Source organism: Danio rerio, chromosome 4 (genome assembly GCF_052040795.2).
Source record: "Danio rerio strain M-AB ecotype USA chromosome 4, GRCz13ab, whole genome shotgun sequence".
Taxonomy (NCBI): Eukaryota; Metazoa; Chordata; class Actinopteri; order Cypriniformes; family Danionidae; genus Danio; species Danio rerio.
In genome coordinates this window covers 50,804,428-50,828,206 of record NC_141024.2, presented here as the reverse complement: position 1 = coordinate 50,828,206, position 23,779 = coordinate 50,804,428, and the positions used below count along the sequence as shown (strand labels likewise).

Below are 23,779 nucleotides of genomic sequence, written 5' to 3'. Positions count from 1 at the left end.
ATGAAGGTTTAATTGATTAAATAACATAATTTCACTTCATTCTAAGTATACATCACTATATATAAGAAATGGAGTACTAGTTTTAATCAGCTCATTTGTGGCTGTTGTTTATTGCTCGGACTTACTGGATTTATTTTTGTTAATTACTCTCATATAAAGAAACTGTTAAAGAGAAGTTATTTTGTTTCTATTCATAGTTTTATTTATTTTAAACAGGACATTTTTATTGCTTTGTTAATTTTTAACAGGACAAAATGCCCAAACGCAGAGAAAAACTATATATAATAAGTCATGACTCATGACTAAGAGTAAGTAGCAAAAAAGGTAAAAAAAAAAAAAAAAAAAGAAGACTTTTATTTTGGCGTGACTTGTGACGTCATAAGCCTGCGTCGCTCTCGCGCTGTGATTCAACTGGAGAAAGGTTTGTTTTAAAGCGTTTAGCCTTATATAAAGCGATTGATTAAAGTTTCAGTGTTTTCATTCAGTGCTTAATTATGTACTTGTTGACAATATTATTTTAACCCTTATACAAAGTAGTACTATTTACTAAAACTTACAGTAATGAGGTCTATTGTTTGAATAAAGATAGGATAAACTTTTTGTTCCGGAGAGGAAATTTGTCTTGTGCAAAAAAGTGCTATAAACAGACAATAAGATAAATAAAACAAACAAAACAATTAAGAAGATACTTGAATAAAGTAAAAGTCTGTATTAAGTGTTTTAATGAAAGTTTAATTGATTGAATAGCACAATGTCATTCCATTATAAATATACATCACTATATATAAGAAATGGTGTACTAGTTTTAATCAGCTGATCAGTGGCTATTGTTTCTTGATCAGACTTACCTGATTTCTGTTTGTTAATGACTCTCATATAAAGAAACTGTTGAAGCAAGTGTTAAAGAGAAGTTATTTTGTTTCTGTTTATTGTTTTTTTTTATTTTAAACAGGACATTTTTATTGTTTTGTTTATTTTAAACAGGATAAAGTGTCCAAACTCAGAGAAAAACTGCTGAAGCGACTGATCTCCACACTGTTATAAAGATGGCGTTTATTAAAGAGGAGAGTGAAGATGTGAAGATTGAAGAAACATTCACAGTCAAACAGGAAGATCTACAGGAACAAACAGGTTAATTTTAATTCTCAAAGACCAACTCAGTCATTTGATCCTCATTCAGATATTGTAATAATAAGAATAATAAATTAAATCCATCTTGCAGCCCTGAGTGTGCTGCCTAGTTCTCCTAAATGCACATAAGCACTCATTGAAAGACAGGAATGAGTTTCTTTCTTGTTACTTGTTCTCGTGTCTTTTGTCATTATTTTATGTATTATTAGTCTCCCATTTTCTCTACTTTCTTAAGGTTGTTGCTTTTTTTGTTCTCCTACTGTTTGTAAGGTGTCCTTGAGCAGTAAAAACGTCCTTGGGCACTAATGCCGTTTTAAAATTATTATTGAACAAATCCTTATATTTGCGCGTCACACTCACTATACAAATTTATCAGGACTTACTGAAAATGGAAAGGATTGGAAGGACATTTGCTGTGCTCTATCATTGATAGGGAAAAGGAGACTCTTTGCTAGGTTTACTTTGTATCCAGAAGCATTTCCAAATTCTGAAATTATTGTAAGAGCTTTTGGAATACATGTATCTGGATTTGACAGAAAAAGAAGATCATCCACATATAGCAGGAGCTTTTGTTTATGTCCCTCTCTGAAAATTCCTTGCAAGCCATCTGAGTTCCTTAATACAGTTGCAAGAGGTTCGATGGCAATGTCAAAGAACAGAGGGTAGCCCTGTCTCGTTCTTCTAGAGAGTGGAAAGCCTTTAGAAATTATATTATTTGTTTGAATGGATGCTTGGGGCCTGGGATATAAAATTTTAACCAAGGAACAGAATCCAGGATCAAAACCAATTTTTTTAAGCGCTGTAAAAAAATAGATCTACTCTATTCTATCAAATGCCTTATGGGCATCTAAGGAAAGAGTGATTCCGAAACAAGAGCTTCAGCAAATACCTTGCTCAACAGGGGTGTTAGCTTGGCAGTAAACTTCTTATAAAACTAGGATGGGAAGCCATTGGGGCCTGGTGCTTTTCTGGTTTTCAATTTTTTGATAGCATTTTCAATTACAGAAGGTGTTAAATTTCCTTCTAATGCCAACTAATCTAAATCACAAAGGGATGGTTATTCTAAATAATAATAAAAAAAAGCTCTCAATATGTTCAATCTTGTTTACCTCAGAGCTGTAAAGAGTTTTATAGAAGTTTTTTAATTGATCATTAATTCCCTGTCGATTAGTAATAATACTGCCATCATCCTTCCTAACTGCTGTTATAAAACCAGCTGCTGAGGATTGTGTGAGTTGGTAACACAATAACCTGCCAGCTCATTTCCCATGTTCACAATGAATCTGGCGTGATCTTATGTGGCGATCCTCTGCATTTTCATCTGTCAGGAAGTCATATTCCTCTTGCAGAAGGAGTCTTTTCTTATAGAGCTCCTCGGAAGATGATGTTGAAAGTAGCTGATCAATTGTATTAATTTTATTTATAATCTCTGTAAGCCGTTTTGACTTTCACTATTTAAATTTTAATTGCACTAGCTTAATCTAAAATTTGTCCTTATATATACATTTCTGAGTATCCCATAGCTATAACCTATCTCTGGGGATTCCTTTGTCTTAAGGAAGAAATCAATTTGAGCATCAATAAATTTTACAAAATCGTCGTCTGCCAAGAGTCTTGTGTTAAACCGCCATGTACGTTGGAGGATTACATTGCCTGGAAAACATAGCTTTAGTGAGACTGGACATTAGTCCGAAAAAACAATACTACCATACTCTAATTCTGACATTAAGGGAAGTAACTGCTTGTCCAGGAGAAAATGGTCAATCCTGGAATAGGTTTGATGCACTGGTGAATAGAGGAAAAATTGCTTGGAAGATTGATATTTAAATCTCCAGGGGTCACTTACATTATATGTCTGAAGAAAAGAGTTGATACATTGTGCTGGCTAACTTAATGTATTACTCGAAGAGCTAGATCGGTCCAAAATTGGGTGCAAAACACAATTTAAATCGCCTCCTAAAATTAAATTGTGTCGAGACTAGGCAAAATTGAAAATAAATCTCTGAAAGATTTTTCATTGTCCCAATTAGAAGCATACACATTGGCCAGGACCACAGACATGTTAAAAAGTTAACCTTGGATTACTATGTGTCTGCCATTTTTATCCAACACATTTGACTCCAAAACAAACTGTACATTCTTATGTATGAGAACAGCAACGCCCCTACTTTTGCTGTTAAAATTAGAATGATATATTTGTGTATAGCCTCCTCTATTATGTTTAGAATAGTTTTTTTTCAACAGATGTGTCTCCTGTGAATATACAATATCGGATTTTTACTTATTAAGATGTGCGAACACCTTGTTTTGTTTCACTGGGTGATTTAGCCCCCACACATTCCAACTGGTAAAGTTTGTCTTCACTCCACCCATTTTATGGAGGGCTGTCGAAAACATTTATCAGAAGCATCTAAAAGGAATCTGTGGGTTTTGTATGTAGGGAGATGTGTGGGGGAGAGAGGAAAAAAAAGAGAAAAAAGAAAAAAAATGGGGTGATCACACAAACACTTATAAACACGAAACAACACAACATTGAAACCTTGCATGTAAACTTGCTCACACTTCCAGCTACTCCCACTCTTAACTAGCTTACCATGTGGGATCTTACATATAAAACAAAACCATTTGAACAGCTCTTGATGTTTTAATACTAATTCGTTGTTATTTAAACGAAATAATGGTTTAATACCATTATTGACAAAACATACTTGAGAGCTAGAAATAACAACGAACATGCTATAGTGGTAATTTAAAAGTTAACCGGAGATTGACATTAACATTTGTATTGTCTTTGACAGCCCAGTGTACTGTCGTGATTGCCTTCATTTCAATGGCTTTCTTCAAAATATCCTCTTGTTCAGAAAAGTAGTGGCATTTAATTACAAAGGCGCATGGCAGTTCCTTGTCGTCCACTGGTTTGCTGCGTATAGTGATTTGAGCGGGGAGACCTCTCCTCAAGATCTTCGCTTTGGTCTCAGCAGAGCCAGCTTCTTTTTTCAAGATACTAAACTCTTTTTCCAGCGTAGTAAGAGAGTCAGAGTATCCACCCAACACAGACTCCAGACCAGTCACTCGCTCTTTCGCTGCATCCACTCTGGTGTTAACAACTCTTCCTCTTCCACTCTTGCTTTTTCTAAGATGAAGGCACGTGCACACGCTGCGGCTTCTCTCTTTCCCGACAAGACAGTGTTTTTGTGTTCTTTGTCATGTACGTCCTCGCTGCGTTTATCTGTGCTTAAGCGCACATATAGTCATAAATTTTTGCTCGACATCGGCAGAACCAAACTTTACAAGTTAAACTCCGCAGACACGGAGGAGCTGCAAAATCTCCGTTTGCTCCAGAGGCCTACTCATCCTCCGACCCCCACTTCAACACCTCGCCCACAATGGAGGCAAGAGAAAGCAGAAGAGGGGCAAGTGTTGGGGGATCTGAACTAGGCTAGCGGCTAACCCACACAAACCTGCTATCCCCTTCATCATTCTAGCGAACGTACGCTTGCTAGACAACAAACTGGACTATAGCCGTCTACTTCGTTCATCTTAAAAGACTGTAAAGAACTGTTGTGCATTTGTGTTTACAGAAACTTGGCTCAGTGACTATGTTCTGGACATTGCGGTTCCAGTCGTGATACCATTGTAGTCTGCAAAAACTGCTTGCCACTGGTGAAGTTTATGGTTTTAAAGTGCCAGCCGTTTTATCTACAGAGGGAATAAACAGCCATACTGCTTTTTTCTGTTTACATCCCTCCCAGCTCCAATGCCAACAACATGACTGAGGCACTGAAAGACCTGTACCTGCACATCAGTGAGCAGCCTACAGCCCACCCAGATGCTTTTCTCATCCTGGCTGGGGACTTTAACCATGCAGACCTAAAAAGTGTGTTTCCAAAAATACACCAACACACAGACTTTCCAACACGGGCAATAACACACTGGTCTTTGTTTACACCACACAGAGAGGAGCTTCCAGCTTGTGATGCAGCATATTAAGTCTGTCCTGCCCCCTCCTTGGACCCCTTTCAGTTTACATATCGGTCCTACCACTCGACTGATGACGCCATCTCCACTGCACTTCACTCAGCGCTCACACATCTGGACAAAACAGACTCCTACATCCGAATGCTGTTCATAGACTTTAGTTCAGCAATTAACACTATCATCCCCCAACAGCTCACTCAAAAACTGATCCAGCTGTCAGAGTAACACCTCTCTGTGTAACTAGCTGCTGGATTTTCTCAGCGGAAGACCACAAGCAGTACTGGCCGACAGTAACACATCCAGCACCATCACTCTAAACACTGGGGCCTCTCAGGGATGCTGAGCCCTATCCTCTTCACTTTTCTGATTTATGACTGTGCACCATCTCACAACTCCAATCTTTTCATGATGTTTGCGGATGACACAACTTGTCAGGAAATATGGAGACCCAAGCGCAAGGGAGAAGTTCAAAGGATTTATTGAACAGAAATAAATCAACAATTCTTTTTCTCCTCTGGGCAGTAGGAAAAACAGTCACTCCAAAAACACAGGCAGTCAGTAATCGACCCTCCTCTGGGCGTAGTAGGACTGATCAAACTCAAATAGACCCTCTTGGGTTAGTAGTAGAAAAGTGGAGACAGACCTCAGGGAGCCGAGAAGATGAGACCTCACACGATCGTGGACTGTGGGCAGAGCAGAGGTGAGCCAGAGCACAGATAAACGGATGATGAGTGGTAAAGATCAACAACACAGAACCAGACGAGACGAGACGGATTTAAATGCGTAGATATCTTGAGAACAGCGAGAACCAGTAGCACACTTTTTTTTTTTTCCCAATATGTTTATTGATTTTTTTCCTTTTCACCCCATCAACTAGGCATACAGACAACAATGCAGCCTACACAGCACATATCTACACCCTTCTTATGTATATACACCCATACATACAAAAAATAATAATAATAATAATTATAATAATAAATATAAATATATACATATACATATACATACATGCATACACACATATACACATATACATACATACACATACATACACACATATACGCACATACATACAAAAAATAATAATAATAATTATAATAATAAATATAAATATATACATATACATATACATACATGCATACACACATATACACATATACATACATACACACATATACGCACATACATACATATACAATATTTGAATTATATATATGTGTGACGTAAACAATAACACAATAATACAAAAGGAAAAAAAAAAGAAAAAAGGGGGAAAAAAAAGTATTAATAAATAAAAAACATGTTTACAAACACACAATTTACATAATATTCATATATGGTTCCCAAAGATAGTCAAAGTTCTTCTGCTTGCCTTTGATAATATAAGTTAGTCTCTCCAGTCCAATACAGTTCAATATTTCTTTTTTCCACATTTCTATGGATGGAGCATCCATGTGTTTCCAGTATAATGCTATAGCCCTTCTAGCTTGAAGGAAACCAAAATCCAAAATTCTTGTATTTCCAATTGTAAGTTCCTTAGGATACAACCCAAGAATACAGAGCTTGGCATTTAAAGGAATTTTAATATTAAACATGTCTGACATACATTCAGTTATATCTTTCCAAAACTTTTGTATTTTAGGACATTGCCAGAGGCAGTGATATAGTGTACCTTTATCATCTAAACATTTAGAACACACATCTGGAATATTAGCAGACATATGATGAAGTTTCACAGGGGTTATATACATTCTCATTAACCATTTATATTGAAGTAGTTTAAACCTGGTATTTATTGTTTGCGTTTGAGCTTTTAAGCAAACATAATTCCAGTCTGCCTCATCTATCTCCTCTTGCATATCTGCTTTCCAGGCATTTAATTTATCCAATGTTGATTCATTACTATGTTTGACCATAAAATTGTAATATATAGAAACATATATCTAAATTTTGGATAGTTATTTCCTCCAATTTTGATAAAGATGGTATACAACTAATCTGTGTTTCTTTTGATGACATGTAACTCTTTAACTGTAGGTATTTAAAGAAATGTTTTTTAGGAACCACATATTTTTTACATAAAAGCTCAAAGGAAAGTAAAATCCCATCTTCATACAAATCTCTTATACTTTGGATGCCTCTTGTATTCCACAACTTGAAACCTCCATCTTTATTACCAGGAATAAATTGTTTATTACCCCAGATAGGAGTGAACTGTGACAATTTGGGTACATTATCTATATATTTATGAGAGGAATGCCAAATTAAAATTGTATTTTTTAGAAATGGATTTTTGGTATTTTTTTTTAGTGACTTAATATCTGATGAATATAAATACATTTTTAATGGTAAATCTGGGGTGGAGGTTTGTTCAATATCTACCCATGCTGGGGGCGTTGTTGTGTAGAAATAATATACTGCTGTGGTCAGCTGGGCAGCCATGTAATACCATCTGAAATTTGGGAATTGCAGACCTCCCCTTTCATAGGGTAAATGTAATAGCTTGAGGCGAAGTCTGGCTTTTCTGTCATTCCAAATGAACTGGGCAAGCAGTTTATTTAGTTTATCATAAAATGTATTTGGTAACGGTAGTGGGAGTGTTTGAAAATAATATAAAAATTTAGGTAAAATAGACATTTTTATTATATTAATTCGTCCAATCATAGATATTGGTAAATTTGACCATTTTTGTAATACTTTAGTGGTTCTGTCCATAAGGGGATCATAGTTTGTTGATACAATTTTATTAAGGTCGGGGATAATTTTAACACCTAAATAACTAAAACCATCAGTAGTTACTCTAAATGGAGTCTTTATTATGGGCTTATGTCTTTCTTCTTCATTTAGAAATAATAATACTGACTTTGAGTTGTTAATTTTATATCCAGAAACAAGTCCAAAATTTTCAATTAGTTTCATAATTTTAGGAATAGTATTTAACAAATCTGTCATAAATAGTATTATGTCATCTGCAAATAAAGAAATGCGGTGATCTTTCCTCCCAATTGTAATACCTGATATCTCTGGATTTGTTCTTACTGACATAGCTAAAGGCTCAACTGCCAGTACAAATAACAGTGGGGACAAGGGGCATCCTTGACGGGTAGATCGCTGCAAATTAAAAGGTTTTGAAATTATATTATTGGTTAGTATTTCAACAGTTGGGTTTGTATACAAAAGCCGAATCCATTTAAGAAACGTTTCACCAAGTCCAAATCTTGGGAGCACTTCAAAAAGATAGTCCCATTCTATCCGGTCAAATGCTTGGCATGCATCTATTAATAGCATTGCTGTATTTTTCTCATTATGTTTCTCATATAATATATTCAAGACCCTTCTGATATTATGGTATCCCTGTCTTTTTTGTATAAAACCTTGTTGATCATCAGCAATTAACTGAGGGAGGTACTGGTCTAGTCTTCTAGAAAGTATTTTGCAAAGTATCTTTATATCGCATCCCATTAAGCTAATTGGTCTGTAAGACGAGCATTCAGTTGGGGGTTTATTAGGTTTTAATATTAAAGTTATTATTGCTAATCTTAATGAGTCGGGAAGCATTCCTACTTTAAATGATTCTTCATACATATCTAATAATGGCCTTAAAAGTTGTTTTTTAAATGTTTTATAGAATTCAATAGGAAGACCGTCCGGTCCTGGTGCTTTGCCACTATTCATATCACCAATAGCTTCACTAAGATCTTCTACAGTTAATGGACTATCTAGTGTTGTCTTTTCATCCTCTGATAAGGTCCTGAATTGTAACTGATCCAGAAATATTTTTTTCATATTAATATTTTTATTACTTTCAGATTTATATAGAGTTTGGTAAAAATCACTAAACCGTTCATTAATCTCTTTTGAATCTAAAGTTAAATTTCCAGATTTTGATTTTATACTTTTAATTGTCCTTTCAGATTGCATTTTCTTTATCCTCCATGCTAATAATTTACCAGCTTTTTCCCCTTGATCGTAATACATTTGTTTGGTCCATAAAAGAGTTTTTGCCACTTTTTCAATTGCTAGCTTATCATAATTGGCTCTCATAATAGCTAAATTATGTAATTTGTCAGGGTTATTATCAATACTAATTTCAATTTCATATTTTTTAATTTGGTCTTCTAGTAATTTCAATTCTTGATTTTTTTGTTTCGTTTTGGCGCTTGTGTAACTTATAATTTCTCCCCTTATATAGGCCTTGAAAGCTTCCCATCTAATATTAGCCGTAGTTTCATTTGTGTTTAATTCAAAATATTGATCAATACTCTTTTCTACAAATGTAATAAAATCTGGGTCTTTTAACAAGTAGGTTTGTAACCTCCATCTAGGATGACGATCGACCGTACCTAAATGAATTTCCAAAGACACTGCTGCATGATCACTAATTACTATGCTGTTATACCAGCATTTCTTTATGTTTGGCAAAAGTTCCATTGAAATAAGAAAATAATCGATCCTTGAATGGGTTTTATATGTACTTGAGTAGCAAGAATATTCTTTTTTACTTGGGTTTAATCTTCTCCATATTTCAATTAAGCTTAAATCTTTCATATAACCAATTACCATTTTCCTATTTTGAATATGAGTTGTATCAATTTGAGTGGACCTATCCAATTTTGGATCGAGTGTACAATTAAAATCTCCTCCAATTATATTGAATCCCTCTAATGTAGACACAGTCAAAAAGACTTTCTCAAAAAAGGGAGTATTATCATTGGGACCATAAATATTTATTAAGTTTATTTTTTGTTTTAAAATATTTCCTTGAACAATAATATATCTTCCCGAAGGGTCTTGAATAGTTTTTGTTACTTGTAATGATAGAGACCTATGAATAAGAATAGCTACACCCCTTGCATGTGAGTTAAAGGTTGCATGAAATACTTGGCCTGGCCATCTTCTACCCAAGCTATGGATATCGGACGCAGTTAAATGTGTCTCCTGCAAAAAAACTATTTTAGATTTGAGATAAATTAATCTATTCAGCACTAATTTTAGTTTTATCAATTTTCTTATCCCCCGGACATTCCAACTTGTAATTATAATATTTTTTAAGGTACTACTTTGTTTTGTTTTATCCATAGGTTATAGTCCCAGTATATGGAGAAAGAAAAGAAAAGAAAAAGATAAAATAAAATAAAAAGAAGATAAAATAATAAATGGGAAAGGAAAAAATAAAATAAAAAAATAAATAAATAAAAAAAAACTGTTGATGTGAGTGCAAACGGTTCCCTCCCCCCTTACATTTTTTAACTCTGGCATTTTCAACAAAAATGCCTAACCCTCCCCTTGATTGGAAACGCTGGGGACGCTGATCCACAGTCTTCGAGGAGCAACTAGTCTGCGTAGCCCAGCCCATGACCTTCAACCGTGCAAAATCATCTTACTTTTTGCACGTATAACCAAACATAATAGTGTATTTTAAACATATAGAACATATAGAACAATACCCTTTGAATATTAAACCAACGATAATACCCAATACAATCCTATTAGGTTAACTTATAAACCAAAGTGACATAAATTACCTTTACAAATTATAACGTTATTAACTTAAACAACAACTTTTATTTCAAGAGTTCACACTTAGCTCATGATTTATACATAGCTTGTTTGGCATGCTGTCCCGGGAGAGAGCCCTGAGCTCAAGGGATCCTCGAGCCCAGGGCTCCCCCCCTTTTGCAGGGCGAGTGGAGATTGAGCTCAGGTCTATCTCAAACTCCCCCGCTGCTGAGGCCAAGGCGAACTTCCTGAGAGTAAGACATTATAAAAAAGGTTTAGGCTTGTTTTATCTGTAATATAGAGCACATTTGGATGGTGGGAGGAAACCGGGGAACCCGGGGGAAACCCACGCGGACACGGGGAGAACATGCAAACTCCACACAGAAATACCAGATGGCTCAGCGAGGACCCAACACCATTGGTATTCTTGCTGTGAGGCAACAGTGCTAGTCACTGGGCCACCGTGCCGCCCATTCTGGATAAAGGAGTAAGAAGGGGAGGAGGGGGGTTCTTCCAGACGAAGATAGTTGTAGAAAGGAAATGAGGATATATATATAGTGGTTTGGGATCCTTTGATTGGAGGATCATAATTAGTTAATGTGGACCAGCTGGGTAAATCATGAGCACATGCTCCTCTCGAAATTAGTTTAAAACTAAACTTCACTTCAAGAGTTCACACTTAGCTCATGATTTATACATAGCTTGTTTGGCATGCTGTCCCGGGAGAGAGCCCTGAGCTCAAGGGATCCTCGAGCCCAGGGCTCCCCCCCTTTTGCAGGGCGAGTGGAGATTGAGCTCAGGTCTATCTCAAACTCCCCAAAAAGCCAATGATAAGCGCTCGGGACAGCAGCCGCGTGTTTACACAGGAACTCCCCAAAGTGCAAAGAAAAAGTGCTATATCCGGCTGCTGGATATATATGTGAAGAACTGATAAAAAGTGGGGGAAAAGCTTTCTAGGGAGTGTGTGAAGGGCAGGGTGGGTTTGGTGGCTAAGAAATAAAGTTAGGAAGTCTGAGGGAGTCTGAGTGGCTTAGAGGGTGGGTGGAGAATCGTGTGTAAATTGGGGCTTAAATGGGCCCTCTACGGGAGTCAGTGCTTAAGAGAAGGTTTGTGAGATGTAATAATGAAGGGTGTGGAGCTGGCTGTTTAAGAGGAGGGAAGAGATTTGGTAGCGGAAGCATAAAAAGCTGTTGGGGGTAAACAAAAGGAGAGAAGCTGGAGGAAACAATGCTATATAAATTACTGTATGGAATATACGACTGCTATGCAGCAGAAGCACTCAATGTTGGCATGTTGCTAGAAACTGGCAGGGAGATAGAGAGGGGAAGGAAGCTGGTATTAACACAGATTTAATATATTAACAATAAAATAAAAACATGAAACATTAGGGAAATACTATGCGTAATAAAATGCAGTAAGCAGCAGAAGCACTTAGCGCTGGCAGAAGAAAAACAGCTGTAATTAACAAAAATATGCTATACAATTACTATGCATAATATGCAAAATAATCAATAAGAAAGATACTAATGCAGCGGGAGCCCACAACGCTGGTAAGGGGAGAGAAAAAAGGGGGTGCTGTTGAAGTAACAAGGTTACTATGCAAAATACAGAACATGAAATGCTAATGAACTACTATGCAGAATAAATATGTTAATGCCGATACTGGTGAATAACTATAAAGAATAAATAAATTGATGCAGCGGAAGCACTCGACACTTGGCAGGGGAAACTGGAAGGTGAAGGCGATAGGTAAGGCTCTTGCGAGAGCCGAAACTCCTATTGACTCCGGCGGGAGTCAGAGCTTAGGGTGATGTTAATGTGGAGGAAGGAGGTTGGATGGGAGTCAAAAAACATGAGTAAACAGCTGGTAGAAAACAGTAAGGCACTCAATTCTGGCAAGTGGAAAGGGGAGAGCTGCTGGGAGTAATATGATTATTATCCAGAAATACACAATATAATACATGAAATACAAATGGACTACTGTGCAGAATGAACACAATGTAGACATTTATCAATAACTATATGGAAAACAAATAAACTGGTGCAGCAGAAGCACTCCACACTGGAATGGGAAAAGAAATGGGCAAGGTGGCTGGAAGTAACAGATATACTCAACAATTTTTATGCAAATGATACAATACAAGATATAACAATAAACCATTATGCAAAATAAATTAATTGGAGCTGCAAAGGTGCTTGATGCTGCAGGGCAGGAAAAAGGGGGGAGAGCAGCTGTAAGAAACACAAATATCCAACACAAGTACTATACAGAATATACAAATTATGCAATAAGATACTAAGGCAGAGGGAGCATACAACGCTGACAGGGGGGAAAGAAAAAGGGGAGAGCTGTTGGAGGTAACGAGATTACTATGCAAAATACAGAATATGATAACATGTAATGCTAATGAACTACTATACAGATTAAACAAAATGTAGATACTGATGAATGACAATACAGAATAAATAAATTGATGCAGCATAAGCACTCATTTCTGGCAGTGGAAACAGGAAGGTGAGGGTGATAGGGGAGGCTCTTGCGAGAGCCGAAGCTCGTGTTGACCCCTGTGGGGGTCTGAGCTTAGGGTGATGCTAAGATGGAGCAAAGAGGTTAGTTGAGAGTCAAGGCAAGGAGTTAAGAGATTGGAGGGAACAGCAGAAGCGCTTATCGCTGGCAGGGCATACAGAAAGGAGAGGTTGATAGGTGAGGTTCTTAAGAGAGCCACAGCTTGCATTGACCCCTGTGGGAGTCTGAGCTTAGGGTGATGCAGATATAGCAAGGAGGTTATGAGAGGGCCAAAGGCAAGGGGTGAAGAGCTAGGAGGAAACAGCGGAAGTACTCAATGCTGGCAGGGATAACAGAAAAGAGAGGGTGAAAGGGGAGGCTCTTGGGAGAGCCGAAACTTGTGTTGACCCCTACAGGAGTCTGAGCTTGAAGCAGATTGAGCAAGGTGGTAACAAGAGAGCCAAAGGCGAGGGGTAAAGAGCTAGGAGGGAACAGTGGAAGCACTCAACACTGGCAGGAGGAACAGAAAGGAGAGGGTGAAAGGTGAGGCTCTTGCGAGAGCCGAAGCTCGTGTTGACCCTTGCGAGAGTCTGAGCTTGAGTGATGCAGATGGAGCAAGGGGGTTACCAGAGAGCCAAAGGCAAGGGGTAAAGAGCTAGGAGGGAACAGCGGAATTACTCAACGCTGGCAGGGGAAACAGAAAGGAGAGGGTGATAGGGTAGGCTCTTGTCAGAGCCAAAGCTCATGTTGACCCCTGCGAAATCTGAGCTTAGGGTGATGCTGATGTAGCAAGGAGATTACATGAGAGTCAAAGGCAGGGAGTAAAGAACTAGGAGGAAACAGCAGAGGAACTCAATGCTGGCAGGGGGAACAGAAAGAGGGTCATGTTAAGCTCTGCGAGAGCTGAAGCTCATATTTACTCCAGCGGGAGTCTGAGCCGTGAGGGGGTTTGCTAGGGATGGACAGATAGATGGCTTTGGCTTGAGAATAAAGGGGTGGCCAAGATTGGGCTGAGAGGTTTGAAAGAAACAACTTGGGTTCTTTGAGATGAAAAGACTGAGGCGAATGTAGGATTTGAAAGGCTTCAGAGAACCAATGACCAAGGGTCTGGATCAGGTGCTGGGAAAGCCTTTTAATAATGCCAATTCTGAATGAATGGCTGGGGATTGGTTCAGGAGGAAATCCTGAGAGGTGGACAACTTTGAAGTGTTTCTGGAACCAGAGATGTGATACTGGACGATTAGCGTCATCAGTAAAAAGGGGGGCTAGGGGGTTTGTTTCTTATAATCCTCGAGTGTAGGTATACTAGAGAGTTTGGACTGGTTGGGTGAGGGCAGGAATGTTGAAGATGTAAATGAAATGTTCTTTGTCAATAGATCTATCTTACTTTGCAGGACGAGGAAACCTTTTCTTTCCTCATCACACAAAATTAGATCTGCTATGGTGGGTTGGAGTGAGGGTTGAGTTTAAATGTTTCATGCTGTGATGTGTGACTGAAGGGTCTGAGGGCTACTACTTTAATGGTAAGTGATATGGAGTTTGGTGGAGGTTATAATGGGGGTGGCTTAAGGTAATGTCATTTGTGGAAAGGGATGGACAGGCGTTGAGTTGGGGTCCACTTCTGTAGCCAGTGACCAAAGTTTCTGGAAAGAAAAATGAGAGAGAGTCAGTGATTTGGTTTTGCAACCTGGCACGTATTATGCAGACATGATAAACTGACTAATGTCAAATAAGACATCTTAAAAGTAGCATTAAAGCTTAGAGAGTAGGAACGCCTTTGTCTATGCCTTATATGGTTTCTTCCTCAACACAATAAATGAGAATCCTAGAGGTGGACCATTCGTCTCCCCATAGTATGGCGGCAGCGACTTTTGGGTACAGTTTGAAGAAAGCTGATGAACAATGGTTTCTAGAGTGGAAATAGATTGAGGGAGCCATGTGGTGGCAACCAGTGGCCTCTGAGTACCCTTGGAACCCAACTGATGGGGTAGCACAAGTAAATAGACAAATATCTAATGGGGGTGCGAACAATCTCTGCAGAAGAAGGAACAGCCGTTCCATAGCTTAAGGAAGCAATCCATAAGCGGAGTTCATTGTGGGTGGGTTTTGAGAGAGAAATTGTGCCTTTTAAATCATGACTTGTGGTAGGGAGCTGGAGTAGGCAAGTTTGAGGTAAATTTGCACTGTGAATTTTAGGTGGCCGAGGATAGATAACAGTATGTGTTTAATTCAAGTCTCTTTCTTATAATACAAGAGAAAGAGAAATTATTCAGCCAATTTTCTCTTTAGGAAGAGAAGCTTGGAATTTGAGCAAATCGAAGTTGATGCCTAGAAATTCGATAAATGTATTGGGTCCAACCTTCTGCGAGCAGAATACCTAGATTGGCGAAAACCTTTTGGTGATCTCTAGGTGTTTGGCTGGAGGCAATGGGAGGGGGGTGATTAGAATATCATCTAAAGTTGGATAAGGTGGGGGATTCTGCGATTGTTAGAAAGAAGCCAGTGATGGACAATTTGCGAGTTGCACTGCTTATGGGACAAATGCGTGAAACCTTGAGTGGTGGGGCAGAGAATGGTCAAACATAAAGTGGTTGTCGATTTCTTTTTTAAATAAGATGATCCACAATTTCTGGTTCAATCAGCAAAAGCTGACTGAATATTAGGATAGGAAGGGAGAGCTGAGGTGCCCGGGTGGAATCCATAGGTTAGACCTGAAATGAGAAAATCAGAAAAATTAGTGGTGAGAACGCAGTTCTCTAGCGAGGTGAGGAATCGACAGACAGATAGTGTTTTAAATGTTTTGGTAGACGCTCATTCCCCTCCAGGATAGTGAGGGCCAAGGATATTGAGCATGGCTTGGCTGGTGATCTTAAAAATACTTCTTTAAAGTGGAGTAGTTGAAGTGATAAGTTTAAATTCCTGTGACATATTACGATCGGACTTCTATGATCGATGTGATGCTTATTGTCATTAGGTGGGTAATTTTATTTTAGAAGTTAAATAGCTATTGGAAGTGGCGGGTTTGTTTATTTATATGCATGTTTATTTATTTATTTATGTTAGTTATTTGTTTAATTAATTTATTTATTTAACTTCTAAAATGATGTTGTCATTTAATTTGCACTTAAACAATACTTATTAAACTGTGTCAATTAAAAGTTTACTATGGGCTTTACTTTAATCTGATTGATTAAATAACATTACATTTGGAATCTTAACATGAATGAAATCAGAAGCATAATTGGCCCAATTCATTCACAAAGTCTTTGCAACCAAGTCTGTTCATAACTATCGTAAGAGAGGGCGGGACCATCTCATGTTCTGACAGCTTGGATGGTGACACTTCTCTTTAGCTATTGGCTCAATGAAGTGTCAATCAAAAGGTCGGCAGCCATTTTGTTAGACCATAATACAAGTGTTTTTGTCTGAAAGATACTACTTTACTGAAAGCACTCCAGCAACAAGTTTGGATGACAGCAGTGTATCCATGTATGTTTATAAACATGTAAACATGTTGTGGACTAAAGTTTTATGGATTGGATTGCTTTGATCCTTGCAGTCAAATCAGCCAGGCTGTTAAAATGTTATGGACCTGTGAACAGTCAGCAAGCTTGAAAGGTGGGTTTATTTGGTTTGTTATAATCTCTGCTTGTTTACAGATTATATGAGGACGTTAAGTCCATAGTGTTTGTGTCTTTAAAATGGTTTAAATTATTTTTTATTTATGAGTCTTGCTTTTCTAAAGACATAAGAAATGTTTAGTCTTGTTGGAGAGTAGTTTCTCCTTAAAGAGGGAAGTTTCCCCTTAAAGCATACTACGTTACCACAGGTGCACCGCGAAGAGCGGTGAGAGTTTGGCTTCATTGCAGTGGCTGAAGTCTCAGGGAGAGCAGGGCTCTGGTTGCAGTTGTAGATATTGTTGGTTATTTCCATATTGATGGGCTAAAAAGTGCAATGCTGTAAAAGCTTTTAGAGCTAAAGCTTTTTAGAAGCAGGAAGCTTTCTTCCAGACGAAGATAGTTGTAGAAAGGAAATGAGGATATATATAGTGGTTTGGGATCCTTTGATTGGAGGATCATAATTAGTTAATGTGGACCAGCTGGGTAAATCATGAGCACATGCTCCTCTCGAAATTAGTTTAAAACTAAACTTCACAACATTATATTTTAAACACAACCCTACTGTAACATCTACGTCGATCGTCCACCGTTGACCACGACTGGTGGAATATTTCTGCAAAGTTTTTGATTAGTCCAGCAGGTAGTCAACAGTAAACCATCCCTTATATTTGCTGCGGGATGCTTTTATAGAATTTCTCGGCTTCTTGCGGCTTCGAAAAGAGATGAATCTTGCCATCATGCAACACTCTCACCTTGCAAGGATTATGTTGAAACCCTCGGAAAGCGTTGATATCCACAAATAGCTTTGTGACTGGGTTGAATCCCCGTCGGATGCGCACCGTCTCCGCCGAAAGATCCTGTGAGAAATAGATCTTTGCCCCATCGTGAGTGATGACTCGCTTCCTGGATTCACGGTAGACGAATTCCTTCTCTTGAAACTTTAAAAAGCGGATGAGGATTGCTCTGTTTTTGTTGGACTTTTCAGGTGCTAGCGTGCGGTGAACCCGTTCCAAAGTAAACGTCTTGTCAGGATCCATGTCGAGCCACTGTGGTAGCTTGGCACTTACAAACTCAAAAAGAGACTTTTGGCCTTCGGCACCTTCCCGAATTCCATTAAGCCGAAGGTTTTTCCTTCTGCCTCGATTTTCCAGGTCGTCTGTCTTTGATTCAAGATAAGTTATGCGTTTCATAGCCGAATCGAGGGCAGCCTCTGCTTTCTCAAGTGCCTTTTCCGTATCGTGAATGCGTCCTTCGGCTTCTTCGACACGAGCGGCGTTGGAAGAAACATCGCGTTTCATCTCGGACACTTTACTTTCCAGCGCTGACATTGAGCTAGCCATATCGATCAATCGACTGTCAATGTTGTCCAGCTTGGTTCCGATATCTGCTCTGAGCGATTTCAGTTCACTTAAAACTTCTGTTAAGTTATCCATGTGTGTGGCGTTATCTTCCACTTCACTTGATCCACTCGTCGAAGTTTTAACGGTGGCCTTACGTCCTCGGGTAAAAATGTCACATTGTTTGGTCACGGAAGGTTTTGACATATCAGCGCCGATGTTATTTTCTAAGTTTGATGTTTTTTTTGAGGGTATTTAATTTAGATTTTGCACGGTTTGTCGGAGCTCTCAAATCAAGCTGCCATCTTAGTCCTGGCCACGTGACCCCCCTCCACCAGTAGCACACATAACTCTTTGAACACAGAATCAATTCGCTAGCACAGAACGAGGGAGAGTAGGAGACTAAATAGTCACAATAATCAGGGGGAACAGGTGAGAGGAATGGGGACGGGAAAACAAGCAAATTGATAACAGGTGAAACAGCACACAAATGATAATACACAAGAGGGAGACAAAGTAGTCACAAAAAACCCTGACACAACTGTGGTAGGTCTCATCAACAAAAACGATTAGAAAAACTACAGAAGCAAGGTGAGCCATCTGGCCGAGTGGTGCAGAGACAACAATCTCTTGTTAAATGTGGAAAAGACAAAGGAGATAGTTATTGACTTCAAGAAAGTGCACACTCTGCATGCTTCAATGACCATTAACAGTGCGTCTGTGGAGCATGTGAGCAGCACTAAGTTCCTGGGTGTACAAATTTCTGAGGATCTCTCCTGGACAAAAAATCACAGCTACTTCCTCCACAAACTTAAAAGAGCAAGAGCACCAGCCTCAATCATGCAGACCTTCTACAGAGGCACAATTGAGAGCATCCTGACCAGCTGCATCACTGTGTGGTTTGGAGCCTGCAATGCATCCTGCAGGAAAACTCTTCAGCGCATAGTGAGAACAGCTGAGAAGATCATTGGTGTCCCTCTACCCTTCCTCCAGGACATTTACAGCACCCGTCTCACCCGAAAAGCCCTCTGCATAACAGCAGACCTCACTTACCCAATGCATAGCTTCTTCAGTCTGCTGCCATCAGGGTGGAGAATGCGAAGTCTCCAGGCCAGGACCAACAGACTGCAAGACAGCTTCATCCATCAGGCTGTCAGGAAGCTGAACCCTCTCCCAACTCTGCCACCACTCCCCTCTCCCTCCACATGCATTTTTGGACTCTGACACACATGAAAACAAACACACATGCACACATTCATCTGCACTGGTCACTTTATGTAACATTGGTCTACCAGTTAGACACATCATACTACATTCACATATATTATGAAACTGTCACTTTATCATAATCATCATGTGCACGAGCCTTTTTGCACTATATACTGTTCTTTATCTGCACAACTCTGGTTTATACTTTTTTATTGTATGCATATTTTTAGACTACACATTAAATATATTTTTAGACCACATTTTATGTACAACTGTATATATTGTAAATTTAGATTAAACCATCGCAAGCAGGCTTGCACTGATTAAACTAATATCGCTGCTCATGAAAAGACCGGTATTGCTATTAACATGACGTATGCATATAATAAGGTACAGTATATGTCAAAATCAGTGCAGTATCAGACAGCACCCGTGAGAACAGCAAGCGTTAACAGATTCAGTTGTGTCAAGCAGTGCGTGAAGGGCTGGTGAGTGGTCTGAGTATCTTTTGGTCCCTCATTTATGGTATTTTTTTGTGATAATGGGATTTCGTTGAGACATATTTTCCTCATGCATGCATATATTTTTTTGCTTGTTAGTTTGATTCGTGTTGATTTCAAATGCAATAAATTTGTTTGTATAAAACTTGTGGTAACGGTGCTTATAATTGGTGGGTGCGACAAAATTTTGGTTGATGCGCCTACATTTTTTAAATTAGGAGCACTGGTGCTACCAAGCAAAAAGGTTAATTTTGAGCCCTGGTCTACTTTACACATTTTAGAAAAACATTTTGTTGTAATTATGAATAAATACGAATAAAAACAGGTCATTTAAAGCTTCCAAATATGTCTTATCAATATGAACAAAATTACTTTTATGATCAATTATGTAAGAAACTCTGAAAACTGGACTGACAGATTCAATTAACTATAACTTGTATGTTAAGCGGCTTTGACACATTTTACATTGTAAAAGCACTAAATAAACATTAATTGTATTAAATCTGCTTAAATGTGTACACATTAATGGACAGAACAAAATATGACCTGATTAATTTTACATTTAATGTGCATCAAAATTACAGTGTGCATAGCCAATGTTTCCAGTGTCTTTTCACTTTTCAGCTTTTGATGAAGATTGTCATGCAGAGTTTTATAGACTTAAACGAATGTTTTTTTTAAAAATATTTTTCAGACCTAACTGAACAGAATGAGGGGAGTAAAGAGGAGGAACATCCTGTCAAAATTGAGGAAAAAACTTATTTACAGACTGATGGTATTTTGAAAAGGAGAGACAAGAATTGTTTCACCTGCACTCAGTGTGGAAAGAGTTTGGCAAACAAAAACAAACTTAAGATTCACATGAGGATCCACACTGGAGGGAAACCATTCACATGCACTCAGTGTGGGAAGAGTTTCAGCCTATTATCATCCCTTAATCTACACATGAGGATCCACACTGGAGAGAAACCATTTACTTGCACTCAGTGTGGGAAGAGTTTCAGCCTATCATCAAACCTTAATAAACACATGAGGATCCACACTGGAGAGAAACCATTCATATGCCCTCAGTGTGGGAAGAGTTTTAACTTTTCATCAAATTTTCATCGACACATGAGGATCCACACTGGAGAGAAACCATTCACATGCACTCAGTGTGGTAAGAGTTTCAGCCTATCATCAAACCTTAATAAACACATGAGGATCCACACTGGAGAGAAACCATTTATATGCCCTCAGTGTGGGAAGAGTTTCAGCCAATCATCATACCTTAATCTACACATGATAATCCACACTGGAGAGAAACCATTCACATGCACTCAGTGTGGGAAGAGTTTCAGCCTATCATCAAACCTTAATAAACACATGAAGATCCACACTGGAGAGAAACCATTCATATGCCCTCAGTGTGGGAAGAGTTTCAGCCAATCATCATACCTTAATCTACACATGATAATGCACACTGGAGAGAAACCATACACATGCACTCAGTGTGGTAAGAGTTTCAACCGCTCGTCAAACCTTAATAAACACATGAGGATCCACACTGGAGAGAAACCATTCATATGCCCTCAGTGTGGGAAGAGTTTCAGCAAATCATCATACCTTAATCTACACATGAGGATCCACACTATAGAGAAATCAAACAACAGAATTTTGCATGCTTAAACTCTAGTATGACCGCAGCTTCGGTGTGGGATGAGTTTCAGCAACTCCTCAGACCTTATTAAACACATGAGACTCACACTGGACAGAAACCATTCATATGTACTCAGTGTGGGAAGAGTTTCAACCGATCAGCAAACCTTAATGAACACATGAAGATCCACACTGGTGTGAAAGAGTATATGTGTTTGAGTGTGAGAAGACTTTTCTTACAGCTCCAAATTTGAAACTGCACCAGACGATTCACACTGTTACAAGAAGTTTTATTGGTTAACACATCTAAAAACAGAAGAGGATTCACACTGGAGAGAAACCGTACAGATCTGATCAGTGTCCACAGAGTTTCGCTCAATCGCCGCAGCTTGAGAAACACATGGACAAGAAGTTGCACACATGATATGAATTGAGCACAACATTTTTCATATGCACAGGATTTTTCATGTCTGAATAATGTTTAAAAAGGCTGAGGGACGGTATACTCTTTTCCAACACTCCTACACTGGGGTTGTTGGTGGGGTTGTAAATGTGTCGCGTTTCTTCCACTCTCCACACTCTCCAGTGTATTCATGTAGCTAGTGTTGTTTTGGATGATGTTCTCTGTCTGACTCTCTGAATGAGAAACAAATCACTGGGAAGACACCGCACATCAAATAAGGTGAAGCTCCAGGATGGTTAGTTTGCAGAATAGCAGGGCCTCAAGTTTAGAAAGCCCATTCAATTGTCCTGTGTTGCATCTTTTATTAGTAAAGGATCTTTATTTTTAAGTTCTAGTTTACTACGGTAGGGATGGTATACAGTTTAACCCAAAGAATGACCAGTCTGTCAGATGAAGAAGAGCCGGAGTCAAAGATTCAAATAAATAAATGAAGTTTACTGAAGATAGTTTGCAGTTTCATCAGCAGAAGCCAGCTCAACATTTGCAATGAGTTCCTAGGCCGCTCTGACTTACAGTACAACAATGCAGTAATTATACTCTACACAAGTCCCGAAAAGGTGGGATCCAGGTAAACAGTTCTCATTGGTTACAGCAAAAATAGACAATTCTAAATGCTCGTGTCAATGAAGTATTATATCTAGCTCCAGATATGGATGGCCTCAATGCGTGCATTAAGAAAGAATTGGATCTAACTCCAGATATGGATAGCGACATGGTTCCTGGGGGTTAGGTCGACCCTAAGTTATTAAGAGCTGATTTCCGACCTGTGAAAAGCTAAATCAGGGTCACATAAGACACAAGAGACCATCTGTGTTAAAATCTCAAGGATGTTTCTTGTACGGTGAGGCAGTGGGGCAGCAGGTAGTGCTGTCGTCTCACAGCAAGAAGGTCGCTGGTTAGAACCTCGGCTCAGTTGGTGTTTCTGTGTGGAGTTTGCATGTTCTCCCTGCCTTTGCGTGGGTTTCCTCCGGGTGTTCTGGTTTCCCCCACAGTCCAAAGACATGTGGTACAGGTAGGTTAAATAGACTGTAGTGTATGAGTGTGGGTTTGAATGTGAGTGTGGATGTTTCCCACAGATGGGTTGCAGCTGGAAGGGCATCCGCTGCGTAAAAACTTGCTGGATAAGTTGGCGGTTAATTCCGCTGAGGCAAGGGACCAAGCCGACAAGAAAATGAATGAATGTTTCTTGTACGTTCAGCTGTGTTATAAAACTGGTTCCATCAACAGTCTGCTACAATATCCTTACTACACACAGTGTCTATCTCCATACAAAAGGAATTACTTTAATAAGACTTACAATCAAAACAGATTAATCAAACAGGTAAATTATTGTAGACAATATCAGGACAACTAGAACAGGTGTTTTTCTTTTCCTCTGCATCTATACTTTGTTCAGAGGGACAGAGAGAGAGAGAGAGAATTCCATGGCCTATGACCTGGTTTTTGTGAGTCTCCTGAAAACAAAATTAAAATAAGCAAACAGAGAAACAAGGACACTGAACGTTCTTACATTAAGCAGTGTGAACGTATACATTAGATAAATCAAGTCAAAGTTCTATAATTAATAATTAAATTTAATAACAATTAATTAAATAATTATATTTAATAAAAAGTGATGAGAAACAGGATGTTGAGAAAAAGGATTAACGTTGATTTGTTGAGATGAATTTGAAGGTAGAACCCCTGTTTTTGACCGAAGCGAATTAATCCGCTCCAGGTCAACCAGTGAGGTCACTAAAGAAAGTGGAAGTAATGACTCGTGCTCCCTACTTAGGTTACAGAGTTTCTTTGACCTTTCTTGGACATGCTGGAACCTAAAAATTCCAGTCCCCAAGGTAAGGGCTCTTCCACCTTCTTCTCACAATGGGCTTCATCCTTGTATTCATCAAGCTATT

At 38.7% G+C, this 23,779-nt stretch overlaps 1 protein-coding gene across 1 annotated transcript; it reads left to right on the top strand.

The window, feature by feature from the left end:
• The first annotated feature begins 391 nt into the window (after nucleotides 1-391).
• On the top strand, nucleotides 392-23,350 carry LOC110439387 (uncharacterized). The gene is made up of 3 exons (XM_087249170.1): nucleotides 392-421; nucleotides 985-1,131; nucleotides 20,478-23,350. Exons 2-3 carry the CDS (start codon nucleotides 1,047-1,049, stop codon nucleotides 21,449-21,451), a joined length of 1,059 nt encoding a protein of 352 aa, XP_087105296.1. The 5' UTR covers nucleotides 392-421; nucleotides 985-1,046; the 3' UTR covers nucleotides 21,452-23,350.
• The last annotated feature ends 429 nt before the right edge of the window (nucleotides 23,351-23,779 follow it).

Bases quoted from the DNA above. Each gene is read 5' to 3' on its own strand.
- LOC110439387 (XM_087249170.1), top strand. From the start codon at position 1,047: ATGGCGTTTATTAAAGAGGAGAGTGAAGATGTGAAGATTGAAGAAACA. The intron at 1,132-20,477 runs GTTAATTTTAAT...AATATTTTTCAG, and splicing joins AGATCTACAGGAACAAACAG to ACCTAACTGAACAGAATGAG.